Source organism: Diabrotica undecimpunctata, chromosome 7 (assembly GCF_040954645.1).
Source record: "Diabrotica undecimpunctata isolate CICGRU chromosome 7, icDiaUnde3, whole genome shotgun sequence".
NCBI lineage: Eukaryota > Metazoa > Arthropoda > Insecta > Coleoptera > Chrysomelidae > Diabrotica > Diabrotica undecimpunctata.
Genome location: NC_092809.1, coordinates 3,881,252 through 3,903,358, shown reverse-complemented (window position 1 = coordinate 3,903,358; position 22,107 = coordinate 3,881,252). Strand labels below are relative to the sequence as shown.

Below are 22,107 nucleotides of genomic sequence, written 5' to 3'. Positions count from 1 at the left end.
CCAGAGGCGTATCGTCAGCAAGCAAGTAAGGGATGCAATAAAATCTTACATGAACTAATCGTTTCAAGGAGGGTAAATATTGTACTGGATTTTATAGACCATACAAATGAAATAAAATAGTAATATGCTTCTTCTTCTTAAAGTGATGTCTCCCTACGGAGGTTGATAATCATAATGGGTATTTTTATTTTTGAAATTGATGCTCTAAACAAATCAATTGATCTGCATTGATACCAGTCTCGTAGATTCTACCAAGAATTCTGCCTTCGGTCAACATATCTTCTTCAATACTTCTTTATTTGGAATTCTAGCATTTCTGAAATTGCATTTTTTTAACGTCCAACTCTGATCTCCAGATCACGACATTGTTTTATTGACCATACAACACAATGGCAATCGCTGTGACATGTTACACGTTTCCATCTCTATATTCATTTCACAGTAGGTACGAATTGTCGTAATTGTCACAATGACATTAAAAATTTCAAACGAAGTTCTGAAAGAATAAACAAATAATTAATAAAATGCCTATTACATTGTATACCGTCCAAGAAAAAGTGCAACTTGTAACATGGTGCTTTCAGGATCATTCGATACGCGAAGTAATTGATTTATTTATTGTTGCCTTCGAAAATAGACCCCCACCAACAGTTAAAAATACCATTAAACATTTTTAATCTTCGGAATGTGTAAACAGTTGTAAAAAGTGTCATGAAGATAATAAACCACGTGTTAGACCTGTAAAAGAGGAGCGTCAAAACAGGGATATAGATATTTGTACTTTTGTGGAAGCTAGTGAACCCTGCAATAGTGTACAAATTGCTAGGGAAGTTAACGTGAATGCTCGAACTGTCCAGCGAATTCTCAAAAGGAATGGGTATCACCGTTTACGATACAACCAATACAAGAACTGTATCCGGAAGATAACTTTAGGCGGATGGAGTTTTGTGAAATTATGTTAAAAATGTACACTTTTTAAAAAATATTTTATTTTCTGAAAAATCTTCATTTTCATTACATAAAAAACACAATTCGTCCGTTGCAAGGTATTATTCTCGGAAAAATAAGCACCTCAGTGTTGCAGTGCGAACGCAGCATCCGCAAAAGTTAAATGTTTGGACTTTAATGTTAGGCGACCATATTGTCGGTCCATTTTTTATCGATGGAAACCTAAACGGGTCCAAATATTTACAACTTTAACAGAATGAGATCATTCCGGCAGTTCGACGCCTTCCGGTTAATTTTCAGGAGGTTTATTTCCAACAAGATGAGTGTTCGGCTCACAACTCTAAAGCAACTATTGACTTCCTCAATCAAACGTTTCCTGATCGACTGATAAGTACACATGGTACAATTAAATGGCCCGCTAGATCCTGTGACTTAGCGCCTAACGATTTCTTTTTTTTTGGGGGGGGGGGAGTTTTCTCAAAGAAAACATGTATAGGCATCAGTTTGAAAGGGCTACAAAAATAGTTGAATTAAGGTCAAAAATACTTCATTTCTCTACAAGCATTACACCAGCCGTACTCCAAAATATGAGAAGAAATCTCTATGACAGATTTGGTTACTGTTTAGCACAAGGAGGTAGAATATTTGAGCCCTTAATTCATTAATCTGCTTTCCTAATTTTTATTTTTTGTTAGGTACATTTTACGAAGTTTGTAGGTTTTTAATTAGGTAGTATTTTTTATGTTTAAGTTTGGAAGAATTTTATTGTTTTTTTTTTTGTTTAAAAGTACAAACGATTCTTATTCTGATTTTTTTTCTCCTTTCTTGTCTTATTGTTATAAGCTTTGTCCATAAAATTTGTACAATTTTCAGTGACAATAAAGCATATTACTTATTTACTTACTTATTTATTTTTATTGCTATTAAAGCTAAAAAACAACCAAACAATTAGTTTTAGAGCATTATAATAAATATACTCTAGAGCAGAGTTTCCCAAACTTATCTAAACCGCGACCCCTTTTTGCTAAAAAATTTGTTCGCGACCCCCAAATTTCCCCCCACTCATTTATTCAATAATATTTGACAGAAATAGCGTGCCTAATTTACAATAATTATCTGATGGTTTCTCAAATTTAATTTTACTTTACTGTTTAAGTTTAAATCAAAAACAATTATTTTATTTTAATACAATTATTTTAATGATTGCGATCTGTCCCACTAGTAATTTGTAGTAGGTACTTCTGCCAGAATAACATTTGCAATAAAAATAAATAATAAGAAGTCGACTGCACATTGTACACCGCGACATATTAGCTTGTGTCTACATCACAAAACTCTTCCATGATAATCGCGAAAGCGATTTTCATGGAAGAGTTTTGCGAAATTTCACTTAAGAGCAGAGCTTTTAATGTATTTGAAAGATGAGAAGTCCCCATATGAAAATCAATTTTCCGATCCTATTTGGCTTCTGAAACTAGGTTTCCTTGCTGATATTTTCGAGCAATTAAATATTTTGAACAGTAAAAAGTAAAGTTCGTGTAACCTTCTGGCTAAGGTCTAGTGTTAGGGTTTTCAGGTCGCGCAAGCGCCCCTAACATGACTTAACGACTACTTTCGTAGCCGGGACCGACGGCTTTACGTGCCCTCCGAAGCACGGTGGCAGCTCAGTTAAATTAGAAATTTTAAATTTTTGTCGGTGCCGGGATTTTGAACAGTAATTTACAAGGTCGCGACATTAATATAATTACAGCCACAGATAAAATTAAGGCGTTTCTAAGAAAAATCGATTTATGGTCGACCTCACTTGGCAAAAAACAACTCGATTCATTCCAGTGCCTTCAGGAAATTATGGAAAATGTATCCAATTACAGTGCTACAAATTTTGAACAAGTTTTTGCTGACATGCATGTTACTTTGCTCAATTTAAAACAACAGCTCTGTGATTATTTCCCCGAAGAAATTCAAAACAGTTACGACAGTTGCAGATGGATACTAAATCAGTTTTTAGCCGATTCCTTTCAGCATGTTAAAATACCAATAAACATAAAAGAAAAACTTATTGAAGTTCAGTTTCAAGATCAAGTGATGGAATGTTGAAGCTTCAATGTTTTTCCCAGAACTCGGACCAATTTTGGACCGAAAAGATGCAGGAATACCCCCAGTTGGCGAGTGAAGCTGTAAAATGTTTGGTTCCATTTGTAACATCATATTTGTGTGAGTTAAGTTTCTCGTCTATGACTGCCATTAAAACAAGAGTTAGAAATCGTCTCGTACTTGAAAATGATATAATTGTGTGTGTCTCAAATACACAGCCTAGATTTGAAAGATTAGTTTCACAGAAGCAGGCGCATAGCTCTCATTAAGATTATAATATTTGACTTTGTTTTACTCTTTTATTTTTACGGACTTTAATATTTAGTTTTATATTTCGTCTGATAATTAATTGGTAATTTCTATTTACGGCTTTGTTAAAATAAAAATACATGATCTAACAAAGTGGTGCTTTTGTCTTATTTTGGAAATGTTCGGCGGCCCCCCTAGTACCTCATAGCGACCCCCCAGGGGGTCGCGACCCCCACTTTGGGAAACACTGCTCTAGAGATGGGATTGAAATAAATCTTAATTCCTGTGGTCAACAAAACAATGTCGTTATCTGTATAATAATACTAGTAACTTTGCCCGTCGCATGCGGGCAACTTGGGTTAGTGTCGACAGAGGTGAATACTTCTTACAGCGCGTTATTACTATGTAGGTTAATAATTTGTTACGTCTGCATAATACTGAATTGTTAATATTTTTTTATAATGACACACATTTAAGTTCTTGAAAATTTCAAAGATTTGTTCAACAATTTTTTCTTTGTTAACTTTGTTATGATTTTATTACTTTTTAAAATTTGTTAAATGGTATATAAAATTTATTCATCATTTATATTTTCAGTATTATTTCTTATTTATGTTTAATAACTTCATTTTGATTGTTATTAAATTTAATTTATTGTATTTAATTTTATTTCATTTTGTTTAATATTATTTAGTTTTAATTAATTTTATTTTATTTTATTTTATTTTTTTTTTTTAATTTTATTTATTTTAATTTAATTTTATTTTATTTTGGTAAAACGAAGACGTTTGTTGAACGTCATTTTATTTTTATAATAAGTGTATAATGTAAATGTATGTAAATCTTACCTTACAATTACAGTACCTAACCTATATCTTTAGGAATTTTGCTAAAAATTTATTGCTGATGAAGCAGCAAAATTTCTGAGTAAGGATATTCCAATCATCAATTTTTAGAATGAGTTAGCAATAAATCAACCATATCGTTTCAACAACAAAATATGATTGAAATGTCAGATGTTGGTAGTTTCGATTTCTTGCCTATAGTTTCAGAAAATTAATAAAAATAGGCAGCGGAATAAGACAAGGGGATTTATTGAGCCCGATGCTCTTCAATTTGATCATGGATCAAATCATCAAAAGCGTTAACAAAGCAGGAAGATACAGAGCGGGGAACAAAGAAATAAAAATAGTCTGTTACGCAGACGATGCAATATTAATAGCCTAAGATGAAGATAGTCTGCAAAGAGTGGTCCACAGATTTAACATAAGAAGAGCAAAAGAATTTAATATGACAATCTCATCTCAGAAAACTAAAACAATAGTAGTCAGCAAAGAAACTAAAACAGTAGTAGCTGAAAAAAGAAGTGAGAGATCAAGTACAAAAAGCAAATAGACTGGCAGGATGCCTTAATAACACTATATGGCGAAACAGACACATTAACACTGAGATGAAGTCAAGAATTTATAAAGCCAGTGTAAAACCAATAATGACATATGCCTCAGAAACACGACCCGACACAGCCACAACACAAGGGCTACTGGAAACGGCAGAGATGAGAGTACTGAGAAGAATTACAGGAAATGCGCTGAGAGATGGAAAGAGAAGTGAAGACATTAGAAGAAAATGCAACGTACAGTGTATAAATGAATGGACGCAAAATAGAAAAAAAGAATGAAATAACCAAACAAGCAGAATGGAGGAGACCCGTGTCCTCAAAATAGCAAGAGATGTCACCAATCGATAGAAGTATCGGACGATCGCGCAAAAGATGGAGTGACAACCTTCCATAGTAGTATTAATCCGCCAATGAACAAGCAGAATTAATTGTAAACCTGATGATGGCTAACGTCTGAATACGGACACGACACCTAAGGAAGAAGAAACAACACACAAGTGGAAGTTTGTAGGAAAGCATTTTTAAGCTCACATTCAATAAGCAATAAAGCATTACAACGTCTTACTAACTTCAAAAATAAAAGAGAGCTTTCATCCCAGAAAATCTAATCATACCGCTAAAGAAATCCAAGAATCATACAGAAAACATATCATAAAAAATCTATGATATGTTTTTAGACAAATACCCTGAAATTTCGTTAAATTATTTCGGCAGGCCTCAAGTTGAGATCTATTCAGTCTACGAAGAACTCTCTGTAAAAATAAAATCTTCTTTTAACCAAAATGCAAAGTTATCAGCTGCGGCTGATATTTTTATACATAAAATAAGAGCTAAAAAATTGTATTCTAAAATAAAATGTGTTCCATAAATGTGCAATAACAGAAAAGATATTGTGACAATTAGTTTTGACTTTGCAAAATGTCCAGTTGCCTGCATTACCTGCGTAAACTATGGTTGTATGTCTTTAGTGCCCATAACTTAACAACTAATGAAGTAGTATTTTATACCTATCATGAGGGTTCGGGGAAAAAGAAGCCAAACGAGGTTTGTACGATGGTATACAAGTACATTAGAGATAAAATACCCCTTAAAGTAAAAGAGTTACATGTTTTTAGTGACGCTTGTGGTGGCAAAACTGCAATCACATCAATATAAGAATGTTCTTAGCACTAACAATGACAGGTAGATTTAATAGCCCCAGTACACGTTGGGCCAATCAGTTGGTCCAGGCAGTTGAGCCAACGTGTACAGGACCACTTGGCATAAATTTGCGATTGGCGGCCAGCGTTGGTCTACAAACCGAATGTTGTCGGTTTTTCGTCCACAAATCAAACGATTTTTGGGCTTGCGCGATCTTCCAAACAGCTATTGGTCATGTTTGGTTATTGACAGCTGATCGTTGAGTTTAAAATTAATTAAAATATTTGTTTTCTCGTGTATTACTGTTTATAAGTTTTAACGTTGTGGTTTTAATATTAATATTTTTGCGGTGTAAAAAGTCTATTTACGAGCTAGAATGGCGCTACAACTTTGCACCATACTGTATGCAAACTGGATGTATTCTTATACTTACCTTGTCCTATTTCGATGAATCCAGCACCGTCTTTTGCGCCATTGTTTTTTAATTACCTTTGTTTGGAACACTTTTCTATACAAATTAAAAGCGCAATACAAATTAATTGCGGAGGCTGCTACAGTCTCCACATCCAGATCCATAATCAGAATTTACTATACTCACTGAAAGGTTAATGCAGAATGATCAACTCCACCAACGTGTAATCACTGTTCTTACTTGGCCCAACTCATTGGCCAAGTAGTTGGCCCAACGTGTACTAAAGCCATAACACAATCCCCCAGTATTTCATTATTAAAGTAAAAGCTCCAAAATTTCTAGGAGTTCCTTTGGAACATACAAATTGTCTTGATTTCAAACAATGGTAACCTTCAATATTCAAGAAAACTACAAAAAAGCCAAGACAAGACACAAGATTTTATTATCAGTAAGTTTCAGTATACCAGTGAGAAATATGTATATATCGACGCTCGTCCATTTATTGATTCTTTTGTGGTTGGAACTTTTAAGTTGTATAAAGGAGGAAAAGTATAGCTTCCCATGGATCAAGCCTATCACTCAATGTTACCAGTGAAAACTAACAAACTAATTAATGTCAGACAGATTATGCAGTACAGACCAGAGCAACATAAACATTGTTACGAACAGATCCTCAGTTGGGACCAATCGATTCCAATGGAGAAGAATAATGAAAGACTGATTAATAATTTAAGTGACGATGAAAAAACTTTGTAACAGCATTTGGATGTAATAAATAAATAAGTGTTTAGTAACAAAATAACGCTGATTTTTTACTTGACTTTTAAAAGGAATACATTCCAATAAGTCATCATCATCAGTGGCGTTACAGCTCTTTATGAGCCAAAGCCTTCTTCAGAACAATCCTCCATTCGCCCCTGTCTCTGGCAACTCTTCTCCATGCTCTAATTCCGATAGACTTCAAATCATTTTCTAGGTTGTCTTGGTACCTAAGTCTCGGTCTTCCTCTTCTTCGTTGTCCGATCGGCCCTCTTCGGTCAAAAACTTTTCTGACTATAGCACATTCCAATAAGTACAATAGTAAATTACTCAATAAATGTGTACATATAAAACATAATTCTACATAAATATCTTCAGCTTACTCCATACTACAAAAAGTAATTAAGAGTTTTATACTTGCAAAAATAGTTAAAGAGATAAAACCTTTATCTAAAAATTTTGTTTTTTTTTTGAGAAATTAACGTGTTTAATTTTCTGGCAGTTATATTAAATTGGTGCAGCATACGTTGTAAATCATCTTCACTTTGAGAGAGTAGTATTGCGTCGTCTACATATTTAGTCTGCAGATTATTTTAAGTTGTTTTTCTCCCGTTTCATATCCTTTTTTAGTTCTTACTTTTTTTATTATTTCATCCATAATCAGGTTGAACAATAGAGGACTCAGGGAATCTCCCTGTCTTATCCTATAGCCAGCTTCAATATGATCAGTTAGTTCTTCTTCTCCTTTTACTTTTGTTGTGTTGTTTTGGCAGATATTTTCGTCCTTTATTATATTAACCTCCTTTAATTTGACCCTATCAAATGCCTCTTTAAGGTCCACGAAACATAGATATGACGGTTTGTTCAATTCTAATGATTTCTCTTGCACTTGCCTCATTATAAATATAAGGTCGGTGCATGATCTTCCTCGCCTAAAACCTTGTTGTTCTTTTGCTAGGTTTATAATTTCATTTATTATAGTTTATTTATTATCACTTTGGTTGTTAATTTTAGTGTTAGGCATGTTTAATAAATGAATTCCTCTGTAATTTTCCGGGTCCGATTTGTATCCCTTTTCGAAGAGAGGTATTATGATGCTTTTAGGATGCGTCCCCTCTCTTTCCTTGTCTAACGATTTGTGCTTCAAATGTGCATGGAGAATGCATTGAAAAAGTACATTTTTATTAAAAATATTATTTTGTGTATTCTTTCTGCATTTTTTTAATTTATATAAAACACGAACGAATAAATATTTGTTTCTTTCGTCGTTTTTGGCAATTGCTCTTTGATAGATTACGGGATAGATTTGCTAATTCTCAAACCACCAGTTTCCAGATTGCAGCATATGTCTTTTTAACTTTATTAGTTATACAGAAATTTTACTATTTACTGTATTAAAACTATTTACTTTTTCTATTTTAATAATTCTAAGTAAGTACTACAGGATCCATCTTGTAAATACAATACATTTTGGAGACGGCTATCGCCGTATTTCCGTTCTCCTCCGCCAATCCTCCCGGTCCAAGGCATGCTCCTCCAAACCTCTCGATTCCATCGCTCTTCTAATTCCTTCATTCCATGAGCGTCGAGATCTACCACTTTTTCATCTTCCAGGGGGCTTCCATCTGTGAAGTTTTTAGGGCCAACGTTCGTCAGGCATTCTCAATAGGTTTCCAAACCATTTTAAACCTCTTCTTTCTATTCTGTCAATGACCGTTTCTGTAGCATTCATGTTATTTCTTATAAAATCGTTGCTCTTCCTTTCCAGCCTAGATGCTCTAGCACTTCTCAAATAATCCATTTCAACTGCCAACAATCTTCTCTTCAGGTCTGCATTAATTGTCCTAAAAAGTAATTCTAAGTATTAATTTGTATATATCTTATTGCTTTTGGCTGCATATTTATGTTTCATTTTTAATGTTTTAATGCCAAACACAAATATTTCGTTCTGTAATGCATCATTTGTATTTCACCGCAGCGCATTCTGGAGGATGTCAAGGTCTGGAGGATTTAAATATTTACACCTTACACTTAGACAAGGAAATAGAGTATCTTTCCGCTTTCCTTGTCTAAGATTTACACAAGTAGTTATGTGTTGAAAACAGGTAAACGTAGAAAACCGTTTATAATTATATTACATATATAATTATACGCATACGCTATTCGTAAACTTATTCACAATCAGCCATCGTCAAAATGTGACAAAAAATGTTGCGCACTGGGCGACCTCCCAATGACATTGGAGTGTTCGTGTTCAAAATATAAGGAAAAGTGAGACTGTCATCAGTTAAATATCCCAGAAAAAACTAAAAATACACTCAAATAAAAACATTTAAAAGCGTGCTGTTTACCTTTTAGAGGTAAGTATTACAACTTTCATTAAGAAATTTATTTTTCTAAATTCTAACCTTAAAATTGATTCTTAAATGTAAATGATAATAATTAAAACATTGAATACATAATCACTGTGATTTCATATTCAAATAGTTGTTGAATGCACGTGTTAACATAATTATTATTATAGCTTTTTTCCATCAATTTTTAGGTTAGAAATGGCATTAAGTTCAGTAGATGTGGAAACTACAGTTTTCGAGGGGCAAAAGCCCGGCACAAGCGGTTTAAGAAAGAAAGTCAAAGTATTTATGGAAAAACATTATACTGAGAACTTTATACAGTCTATATTTAATGCTTTGGGAGACAAGGCTAAAGGCTCTACAATTATTGTGGGTGGAGATGGAAGATACTTCTCTAAACAGGCCATTAACATTATTATCAGAATCGCTTCCGCTAATGGGGTAAGTTATTAGGAGTTATATTTATTAACTGACTTAATCCTGTAGAATTTTTATTTACAACTTTAGTAAATATGACTTACTTATACTTACTTGTATAAGTATGTGTGTAATATTAAAATTTCGATCAATAATTTAAAGAATGCCATTTAATTATATAAAATACCATGTAGTTATATAAACATTTAATCTTTCCTAATTGTATTGTTGCATTTCTGCAAATGATTTTAACAAACATGATTAGCAATTAGAAGTATAATGAAAACAAAGTAAATAATTAGTTTGAAAAATGTTTACGAACACATTTAACCTCCAATTTCACGTGCTTCGGAGGACATGTAAAGTTTGTCCCTGCTGTCTAACTGTCCCGTTAAAGTCGTGATGTTAGGGGGTGCTAGTGTGACCTAAAAATCCCAATACTAGACATTCTCCGGAAGGTTACGTGAACTTTATTTTACTTTTTACCCACAACTTGCTTTGGGTTTTGCCATTCTTTAGTGAATTAAGAAGAGATATTTAGTAGTATTGGCTTTCTCTATTTGGCAAAACTAATATGGTCTCTCAACCTAGAAACCAGTTCATTGAGTGGAAGATCATTTTTATTACTAATATAATGCTCAATCAATATCTTTTTGAGATCAATAATGTTTTGGCCAAGGTTTTGTGTAGTGAAAATATCTGTAGAGTATAAAGCTTGACTTATATATTACAAAGGCTTGACTTATATAAACACAATTTAGTTTTATTTTATTTATTTAATTCAAGGGATAACCCCATTAACAGTTTAAATTACAATATACAATATCACAGTTAGGATTCAAAACTTCAAATTACTTCTGTCATCTTATAGCAAGGCTTGATCTTTTAAACTGTCTTGTAACTTTCCAAAATTTCAAGTCATCTGCCAACATCAGACATTTGCTATTTAGGAAACAAGAAGTGATGTTGTTAATGAAGATATTAAAAAGAAGTGGAGAAGTGTGGCCTCCTTGAGGAACTCCAGCTGTTACTGTGATACTTTCAGACAGATGACAACCTATCTTGATGCTTTGACTTCTCCCAGATGTAACGTTTTTAATCCATTCAACAAACCTGACATGAAAGCCTACATTAATTAATTGCCTAAATGTATTCGGTGATCTACATGATCAAATGCTTTGGAAAAATCTGTGTATATTGCATCTACCTGTTTACGGTCTTCCATATAAGATAATATATCAGATTGATAGCAAACCAAGTTTGTTGCAGTGGATTTTTTACTATGAAAACCATGTTGTGATTGAGATAGTAAGCCTTTACATAACCAATAAAGTTGCTTTGCTATAAGACTGTCAAAGAGCTTAGGGATTGCAGATTGTATAAAAATGCTACGATAATTTTCAATATTGTCTTTCTGACCATTTTTAAATATAGGAATAACATAACTTTCTTTTCATGAAGAAGGAAACACAGAGGGTTCACAATTGATCTTTGCTTTTTCTGAATTTTGAAATATTTAAGTAAGATTTTTGTAATAATTTTGTCCACATAAAAATTTTCTCTTTGGTGCATTATCTACTAAAAAAACTGCTTTAATTTAAAATCCATACTTTTTAAAAATTTAAATACCAATGGCTCGCACATCTTTCTTAAACCAAGTAGTGAATATGTTCACATCCCCATGTATAGATCTTATAATTCCTGTGAAAGCGTAATGATGCATAATTATCATCTGTAATATTTTTATGAACTTCCATAGGATTAACTAATATGAATATCTAATAAGTGATTTAAATAACATCCTAAAGAATGAAATAGTGTATAATAGTCTAGTCTAGAGTATAGATTTGTAACTATTTCAATTGTATAGTTTTTTATGAATCAATGTTTATATAAACAATTCCAACTAAAAGTTTAATGTGTGACACACTTATTTTCCAATTTTATTCTAGGTATTTCATTATTTGCCCATTATATATTGTGTAAGATAATTTTTGTTTAAGTATTTGATATTATGGAAATTTTAGAAGTAAAAAAGTTATTGTATGTTGTCTAACTATGAAGAAAATAATATTTCACAGTTAAAAATGATTTATACAAGACTATTGGGTTAGAAGGCAGTAGTTTGGTAATCCCAATAATTATTTAGTTAGTAGTTAACTGTGTATTCACAGAGGAAATTCCAACTGTTGTCATACATAACATTGAATTATAAAAATAACCAGTAAATTATCACTTTTACATAATATTTAAAAGTAGTATTGAATTCATTCATAAAGGAGATTAAGTGAAGTTTCAATGGCGTTTATAATATTTTAATGATACAAATATTAAAGTGTAAATGATATAATTCATTTAAGTTGAAAAAAGTAAAAAAGTAAAGTAAAGTAAAAAAGTAAAAAGTAAAAAAACATAAAAGTTCTTCTGCGGCACTGCAGCCCAAATTGAGCTTTGGCCTCCTTTATTTTTTGCCTCCACCCTTGCTTGTCTGTGGCTGATCTTCTCCATACACTGACTCCTAAAAGGGCTTGTGCGTCACTGTTTACTGTCTTCCCAGTGCTTTCTTGGCGTTCCAACCTGTCTCTTTCCCTGCATTTTAGTATTCAATGCTCATTTGGTAGCCTATCCTCTATTTTAGTATCCAATGCTCATTTGGTACCCTATCCTCTCTCATTCTTATCACATGCCCGGCCCATTACAATCTTTGTATTCTAATGAAGTCTGACAGAGGTGCTTCTTATAAAGTTGATAAAGCTCCTTGTTGTATCAATTTCTGAAGTTTGTGTCAAAGTATAGAGTTTGTTTTTATATGTCTCTTTCAGGACCCACGCTTCACTGCCATAGCATGCTATTGGTCAAATTAAGGTTTTATAGATTATCATCTTTGTATTTCGGTGGACATTTTTAGACCGAAATATATGGGAGAGGGCAAAATTAGCTCTGTTTTCCTGCGTTATTCTCTTCCGTATTTCTCCATCTTCTGATCCGTCGGCATATACAAAATACTCCCTCTATAACGAACACGGTTATTACGAGGTTTCGCTTATAACGAGGTACATTAGATGTCCCGTGAAATTTGTATTGAACTATAACCCTCAATAGAGAGGCAAATTTGGTTATAACAAGAGAAAATAATATCGAAAAACGTGTTTTTTTTACGTTTTTGGCCCGGCCGTGGCTATAAATAAATACCCATTTTAATTGCCGCCCGCAATAAACTTCTTCGGAAATTTACAATGTATGATTCACAAGTGTCATTGTAGGGGGTTGACCATTCGCACCTAATAATAAGAAGGTCGTAATAGACAAGATGTGGAAAGGGCTTTAAATGTTATAAGAAACTTTATCCAAAGACAAAACGCAAATGAAGAAGCATACAACTGTTTCACATCTTTAGAAAATATGATAAATAGAATACTGGGCGATTTAAAGCAGTCAAAAATGACAGGCTTCTTCCAATTGCAGAAGCAATAGTTTATGTTATCCTTGAAAATATGCTTTATACAGATTTACAGAATACAGATTTTTTGTTTTAACGTATATCATTGACAATAAAAGTAAACAACTTTTTTTCGTTTGATATAACGTGATCGGCTTATAACGAGGTAATTAGTCTGCATTTCAGTTCTCGTCATAGAGGGAGTCTGTTGTGTTTCTACTCCCAGATATGTAAACTTTCCAACTGTTTCAATGTCATCTTCATGTACAATGTTTTGTGGGACTATATTTCTTCTCGTCTGTATCATTATTTTTGTTTTTTCTGTGTTAATTTCCATACCTAGCCTTTTTGTTTGTGTTTTAACTCTGTGTATGTTTTCTTTGCTTGGTGGAGAAAGGTGATGGATAGAGATGACAGAAGAGAAATTCTTGAGGAAGCTAGGACCCACGTAGGGTTGTAAAGTCAGAATGATGATGATGATGTTTCCTGTGCTCCTGTTGATGTTCTACTCAATATTAATATCATCGGCATAAGCGGCTAGTTGAACCATTTGGTTGGTCAGTAGGTTTCCTCGTCCAGTTTGCATTTGCCTAACCGCATACTCCAGTGGCAGGTTAAACAAAGTTGGTACCAGCCCATCTCCCTGCTTTAGTCCCTAAAGGGAAACGATGGGGTTATTTCCACCGTGCCCGTAGCGCACCAAGACCCTCGTGGCGACCTGTCGAGTTTTTGTTACAGGATTTGTTAGGTAGCTGATTCGTTATTGTGCCTCTTGTGGGGGTGAAAATTATTCACAACACTTTTATTAGCGGTTTATTACTTCAACAATCTTTTATGGTAACACCTTACAAACTCAACACTAAAACTAACTTATATGCCCTTGTTGTGTGGCACGGGTGAGAGAGAGAGAGGAGGAGGAGAGACAAACTTCTTTAGCGACTTCTATGCTTGAAATACTTAATGAGACTGACTTTATATTACTAGAGAGGGCAAAGGGACTAGAGGTGTGCGGGCAGAAGAGGTGTCAAATACGCTGACTATCGTCTGGTCTTTTTTTACTAATAGATATTTGATATTCACACTACAGAGGCGGCGTTAGGTTAAATTTGAGTAGTGAAAAATTAGTTGGTTTTCCAACAGTCCCTGCAAAATTTTGAAAAAGTCTGTCCGGTGATTTTGTATTCGTACATATGCCTGAGTTTCATCCATTGTGGCTTTAATGAGTCTAATTGGCTTGTGTAGTATTGCCAATTCAGCCAATATATTGTAGAGTTTGTTGCTTTTGACTGAGTCGTATGCCTGTTTGTAAGATCTAAGATCTGTTTGACTGATACTCTCCTATATTATTTTCTGCTAGTGGTTGGAGCCACTGGTTTATAATATACGAGAGCACTTTATATGTTGTACATAGTAGAGAAATTCCATGGTAGTTTTTGCACTGGAGTTTGTCTCCTTTTTTATAGATCGGGCATATTATAATTTTCTTCCAGTTGTCAGATATTTTTTCTTCTTGCCATGTATCTTTGATGAGCGCATGGATGTGACTTGCTAGGTGGTCACTACCTACCTTATACAATTCTGCTGGTATTTCGTCAACTCCCGGGGCTTTATTGTTTTTCTGGGCTTTAATAGCTTCGAGAACTTCCTGTATGGTTGGAGCATTCTCTACATAGTTCGTACCCATTTCACCTTCCATGTCTACTTATGTACCAAGTAGGGTCTGAAAATAATGCTTCCAGGTTTCTGTGACTCTCTGTTGGTCACTGAGGATTTGCCCACTTTCATTTTTACATAGACTTGTTTGAGGTTTAGACATCTTAGTAAATTTGCTGTTGTAACCATGCATTTTGTCTTTTTTGGGGAAATTAACAAGTTAAATTTTCTGACGGTTATATTAAATTGATCCTCAGTTTTTTATTTTGTTTATTAAAACCGACGATCATTGCTTTCTTGATCATTATTAGAACAGTTTTTTAACTTCTACCACCACAATCCTTGGGAAAAGAAGTTGCTGTCTGCTTTTTTGCTATTTTTGGGTATTAACAATTATATTTTTGTCATGTTAGATGTAGTCCATTTCGATTATTACTAATTATATATTGTTTATATATATATATATATATATATATATATATATATATATATATATATATATATATATTGTTTTCCCGCAAGATTCATTCATGTCTTTGTTGTTCCTTGTACATTTGGAAGGATTTTCCAGCAAATAAATTGTCTTAGAATCGTGACCTTAGATATCTTCCTAATAATGAACTAGTTAATTGATTAAAGGATTGTTTTAAGTGGTACTCGAATTTTTATAGAATATAAATAAACAACTATAAAAGATATTATCTGTTAAGTAGCTTAATAAAGTTTGTCATTAGCTCAATTACTATAATTCACTTATTATTTGCTAAAATGACATCACTCAAGAGATTAAGCACGCTTTTTAAATTTTTTTCAGTTTTATCTTACGGTGACAGGACAATATTTTTAGTATAAGAAATGATTTTTCCGTATTTTAAATGATCCTTGAAAGCTTATAAATAAATAAATTATATAAGTAAAATGTAATGGCATGTCTCGCAAAACAGAAAACCAAAAAAGGTATATCGATGGAAGGCAACCGTATATACGTATTTCTGACTGTTGGTCGTCTTCAGTACGGTGCAGCTAAGTTAGAAAAGTACCATGTCAACTTGGGAAAGGATCACTACAGCCTTCTATCCACTACATTTTAACTCTAACGCCACAAATTGGTCGCATTGCTCCTGTAGTGATCCATTCCTAAGTTACCATGCTCCTTTTCTAACTTGGCTGCACCGTACTGAAGACGACCAATAGTCAGAAATACGAATATACGGTTGCCTTCCATCGATATACCTTTTTTGGATTTCTGTTTTGCGAGACATGCCATTACATTTTACTTTTATTATTCACTCGCATTATCCTTTTCTTTTATTTATTTTTAATTGTTTAAACAAATTACTCGGTTCAATAAACAATTCACAAATTAACTAATTATTTTTTTTTAATGCAGTGCAACGAGGTACCCCAAATTAAAAAAAGCCTCGATTTTCGTTGATTAGAACCAGAGACATCGCGACTTTTATTTTGAATTTATAAATTCAATTTTTAGAATGGTAAAATCTAAAAATAACAAAAACGCCAACTCGTGTTCTGTTTGTGTATATGCACATTTTAATTAAGCAATTGTTGAGCATAAGGGTAGCGAGAACTGTTTTCAGTCGCCCACTCTGTGTATCTGTTTCACAGTACTCTTTCGTATCACAAAATTAATTTTTTCTTTAGAAATAAATTCAAGTGAAGCTGTTTTCGACCTTTCATTATTAACTTTAATTAAATAACCTCCCATAATTACTTGAATATTTTAGTGTGTAATAAATTATCAAATTAAAACCATTTCTCCCAATGTATGTTTAACTGTAACTTATAAAAAATATTCGTTATAATTCGATAATTAAAATCCTTAATTATTTATCATATTATAAACATATTTTTTAACCAGTTTAATGTGATCAAATGCGTAAATAATGTTTTTGAATTGTTAAGATCAGTATCTGATATTTATAAATACTTAACGACCTTATAGTAATTTAATCTATTTATAGTATAAATATATCTAATAAATAAGTTAAATGTTTAGCTGTTACCACTATATTAATAAATAATAAATTGCTTCAAAGAAGGTCAAATGCTATCAGTATTATTTTTTATGTTTTAAATGTACCTAAATAGTGTTATATAAAACTTGTCTTTATTAAGTTATTGTATAAAAATGTATTAAATCATATCAAAATATTTATTTTAGTCTTCCTAATTTAACAGGCAGGGAATAACCTGCCAGTATTTTACACATACCAACAACTATCTCCTAATAGCACCTGTATATTTTAAGTAGGATTTACACTTGCGTGAATTTAGTGGCGCCAGAACAAACTGGCGCTCCATTGAAACAAAATGACGTATGTAAACTCCAAGTTATATACAAGTTCAAATTGTAACGATACTTGTTTGGATGGGAAGTAGGGGATTAAAAAATTGGTTCACCTTGCAAACCGGCGCTCAGGGGTGTTGAAGTTCACAACGGTGAGCTTTGGGACGTGGGTTTATAGATTTGGGAGGGGGGTATATTTAAAAAAAATGAAAGGGGGAAATAAAGGACGCCACCGAGTCCTTTGTTGAGGGACGAGGAAAACTCGACACTTGACCTATGAGAAGATTGGTTTATGAAAGATTAAAAAAAAGTCAGGCTAAACCTCTTAAAACAATCAAAATGCATTTATATTCAAAAAGAAAAAGAAGCAAACACACCTTATATTGTCGCTCTAGATTTCTATAAGATTTACCTTCTTATTAGATACCAGAAGAAAGGAAGATTATGAGAGAGTATTAAAGAAATAATTGATACACATTACAATTTTCATTTTTTAAAAGTTCAGCCAGGTAAAAGTATTGTAGAATGTCAACACATTATCAAAGTGAACATAATAGACCAGGGCGGATCTGTTTTGAGGTGGGTGTGAAAGGTGGTATTCGGATTTTTGCAGAAATAGATAGGTGATGACTTCAGTAGTAATAATTGTGTTATCCTTCCTCTCAAATAGCTCGGGAACATTAACAAAAAAATTAAAATATCTAAAAACATCGACTTTTAAAACATTTCATTTTAGAGCAAAGTGGTACGGATAAAAAATAGCGACAATTCAATTTTCTTAAAGATACAGCTAGTTAAAAATGTTTTAATTTATTGCCCTTGCTACAAAATAGATATAAATACAAAAAAAACGGGTGTGGCAGTCCAGTGGGACTGCCGGTAGAAGTTACACTTCTATACACGCATTCGCCGTTACAAATTTACATAGCAGAAAGAGAAACAGAATTAATAACAACTTATTAACAATTAATAAACAACATTTGACCTGTAATAGGAGTATAGTAAATTAAGGATTGAATCAATATTTTGATGAAAATGTATATTTTTATTTTCATATATGTATGAAAGGAATTGAATGCAAAAATTTTTTACACATACTCTACAGTAAAATTCATTGTTTATTTTGTTATTAATATAAAAATTACAATACAATACACTGCAACATAATTCGATATAATAATACAATACAAATTAAAATTCAATATTCATAAGTATTTAAAAATGACAATAATATACATAACTTTTCTACTTACGCATATGTTTAATTTACCATGTAATAATATTAATAAAAAAGTCCTCCTCGACTGGGAATCGAACCCCGGTCTCCCGCGTGACAGGCGGGGATACTGACTACTATACTACCGAGGACATGACACAAACGTATTTCAAAATTGACAGTTCTGGGTCATACATAATTATGAACATTTAATAAATAATACAAAACATATCACATAAATAATAATATTAATAAATATTTTACTATATATATATATATATATATATATATATATATATATATATATATATATATATATATATATAATATTATATGTATATTATATAATATATATAACATTAAATATATATACAAAAGGAACATTTTTATATTCGAGGGAGGAAGAGAGAGAAAATATATCTTCTGTCTCTCTCTTACTCATTATCTTACATATGTAATGATTTCACAGATTCACTCCCATACAAATTTCTAACGTGGAGCGCGCGTATAGAAGTATAATTTCAAAAATATTGGGAAACAAGCTTTTTCTTATTCAATGTTTTTCAACCACTTAGATCGCACTTAAGGCCTTCATAATTCGTCTTGAAAATCTTTATAAAATAATAAAACATCCCACCAAATTTCATTAAAATCGATTTAATAGATTTGACTTAATAATTCTGCAATCTAAATTTTTTTTAATTGAATTTTTTTTAAATTTTGCATAACAAAAACTAAACCATATAGAAGTTTGCCAATTTCTTTGCTTATAAAAACGCACCTAACCTATCTAACGTACTTAATGGAATTGAAATCGGGTTATTTGGACGGCCTCAGGAATGTTTTAAAATTATTAACAATTTGTTGAAAATATCTCACATTTGTTGCCAAAAATCAAAACTGACATTTCATTCTGTGGATTTTGAAGACTGTGCTTTAGCAATGAAAATTCGATAGTGACCGGTTAACGGAAAAGTTATACATTTTAATGATCTCATGAGAATCCTAAAAAATGGCAAGAATTATTATTCGATGAATTTCTAATGTTAGGTGACAATGTATGTTCGCTCTTTTAAATGATTGAAAAATTATATCAGTTACATGTTTATACTTTTTACTTTCATATTTCTATTTTTCACACTTCTATTTTTTTTCTTTCATGTTTCTGTTTTTCACAATTCTACTTTTTTCTCTTTCATATTTACAGGTGTCAAAGTTGGTGATTGGTCAACTAGGAATACTCTCAACACCTGCTGTTTCCAACCTCATAAGACATCACAAAGTATTAGGTAAGTGGTTATTTCGCGTTGCGCTTTTGACAGTTGCTGACAAACATATCCCAAATTTCTCCAAATATGGCAAATTGATATGTTTCTTTCCTTTGTCGGGTACTCTTGTCATCAAATCTTAAAGATATCGAAATTTGTTCAAATCTGTCCCTAGACATGGCCGCGGTGAAAAATGATCGACGTATAGATATGTTGCAGATTCTTTTTTTTCATCTGAGGTCATCTGCTTTGGATTAGTAGGCTTTTTTATTCCAGTCGTCAAAATATCTATCTGCTTCTTTATGTAACAACAAATTATGTCTTTTATTTCTGTTGTTATAAATAAATTAAATATTTCTATAAGTGTATTGGCACTATTACTATACTGAGTGATACCTCGACGAGCATCAACTATGTTTTTGAGTAACCTTGTTGAAGGAAAGTGACGACAAAATCTATCAACTCCTTCTGGTTCCTGGTCTGAGTCCTCTTCACTTTGAATTTCTACATTGTCTTCTGTTTCTGAACTCACATCTCTAAGATTCTCATCATCTTCGTTTTCTAAAACTTCATCATAATCCATTTCCGAGTCATCTGATTGATCATTCCAATCATGAATAATGCTTTCAACTCCTCGTGCGCGTCTTTTGTTCCTAAATATTTAAATCTATTGAGTTCTAATATTTTCCCCTTCTTCGTATCTTTTGTGTATCTCTTATAGATCAATATACAGTATGATGCAAATGTATTTAATAAATTCATTATTTCAGAAACAGACGACTTTTAAAAAAAATCTTAAAACACGTCAATTTTAATTTTTGAATGGATATCAACTGCTAAAGTTTATTCGTTTACCAAATTCCCATCAATAAACATGAGCACGTGTTGATATTCGCCGTCTCATTCGTCAAGAGGCTATTAAATATAATTTATTACCGTAAGCGAGACAGATTCTCATGTTACAGATCCCAACTTGCCATCATTTTAAATTCAAATTATATCGTGTTGATTTTTAAGTTAATATATTGTGTTATATTTATGTTATAGTTATTGTTAAGTTATTTACTGGTCGTGTTGAATTTTAGAGTTTAGTTTAATTGTGATATAATGATTAAATTTCAAGAAATTCTTACACTAACAGTTTCAAAAGTAAATATTTTAAAAATCATATGATACATAGGTACTGATGTACGACCCTGTTTGGCTTACACGTGGTTCTATTGACGATTGGGAATTTGTAGAATGAATAGGGTTTATATATGTGTTGGACATTACGTCATCAGTGTCGGCGTAATGAGGTAATCGACGATTTTTTTAAATACAAACCGAGGTCACGCGAGAGCTCATTTGAAAGGCCTCCTTATCGCCTTTGCAACGATGTAATCGCTTAAATATTTATTTCTACAGGGTTCACCAAAACTGTTGGTTTATTAATACAATTAACTTTCAATAAATGTTTACTTAAATACAAATAAATTACAAAAAATGTTCACATTGACGACCTTCAGCAATAATATAATGTGAAAGATGGGCAATAAATTCTTTCCTAACGTTTTCGATGTTCTAAGTATCTCAGTTTCAGTCTTCCTCTTGTTCTTTTCCCTACTGGCATCTGTTTGAATATTTTGTTTGGTATTTCGCCTTCTTCCATTCTTTCTATTTGTCCTATCCAACGCAGCCGTCCTATTTTAATGAATGTTATACCTAATATCCATATCCTGAGATACTTAGAACAAATAGAAAATGATATAACAACCTTAAAAATAAAAAACTGGAGAAAAAAGCACGAAACAGATCAGAATGGAGAAGAATCCTGGAACAGGCCAAGACCCAAAAAGGGTTGTCGAGCCAGTGATGATGATGAACGTTTTCGATGACTTCAGGTGCTATTTGTGCAATTTCCGTTCTGATGCGCTCCTTCAACCCTTCTACATTATTCGGTCGATTTTGATACACTTTGCTTAAATATCCCCACAAAAAAGTCTAACGGAGTCAAATCTGGAGACCTTGGTGGCCATTCGATGGTCCCCCCCTTCCTTCTACCTATCCACCTACCTGGAAAAACGTTATTAAGGTAATTTCGTACCTCAACGAGGTAGTGTGGGGGAGCTCCATCATGTTGGTACCACAAATCATTTCTATTTGGTAATAGAGTCAATATCGTTACGAGATCTACAGCTAAAGAAACCGGACGGAACTTACGACGACGACCAATGCAACGAAACAAGGACAAAGATTTAAAAATTTACACGTGGAATGTGCGGACACTTTATGAACCTGGAAATCTTAAAAAATTAATAGACATACTAACTCAATATAAAGCACACATTACTGCTGTGCAAGAAGTAAGATGGACTGGCCAAGGAATTATCCAAAAGAGACAATGCGATATATATTACAGCTGTCACAAGAATAATCACGAATTCGGGACCGCATTCATTGTTAACAAAA

At 32.7% G+C, this 22,107-nt stretch overlaps 1 protein-coding gene across 1 annotated transcript in view; it reads left to right on the top strand.

Moving 5' to 3' along the window:
- Positions 1-9,198: 9,198 nt before the first annotated feature.
- Pgm1 (phosphoglucose mutase 1) overlaps positions 9,199-22,107 on the top strand; it is a 39,962-nt gene continuing 27,053 nt past the window's right edge. The window contains exons 1-3 of the mRNA XM_072536608.1: positions 9,199-9,361; positions 9,547-9,796; positions 19,596-19,677. Coding sequence (XP_072392709.1) covers positions 9,554-9,796; positions 19,596-19,677 — 325 coding nt within the window. The 5' untranslated portion in view covers positions 9,199-9,361; positions 9,547-9,553. The remainder of the gene's footprint in view (positions 9,362-9,546; positions 9,797-19,595; positions 19,678-22,107) is intronic.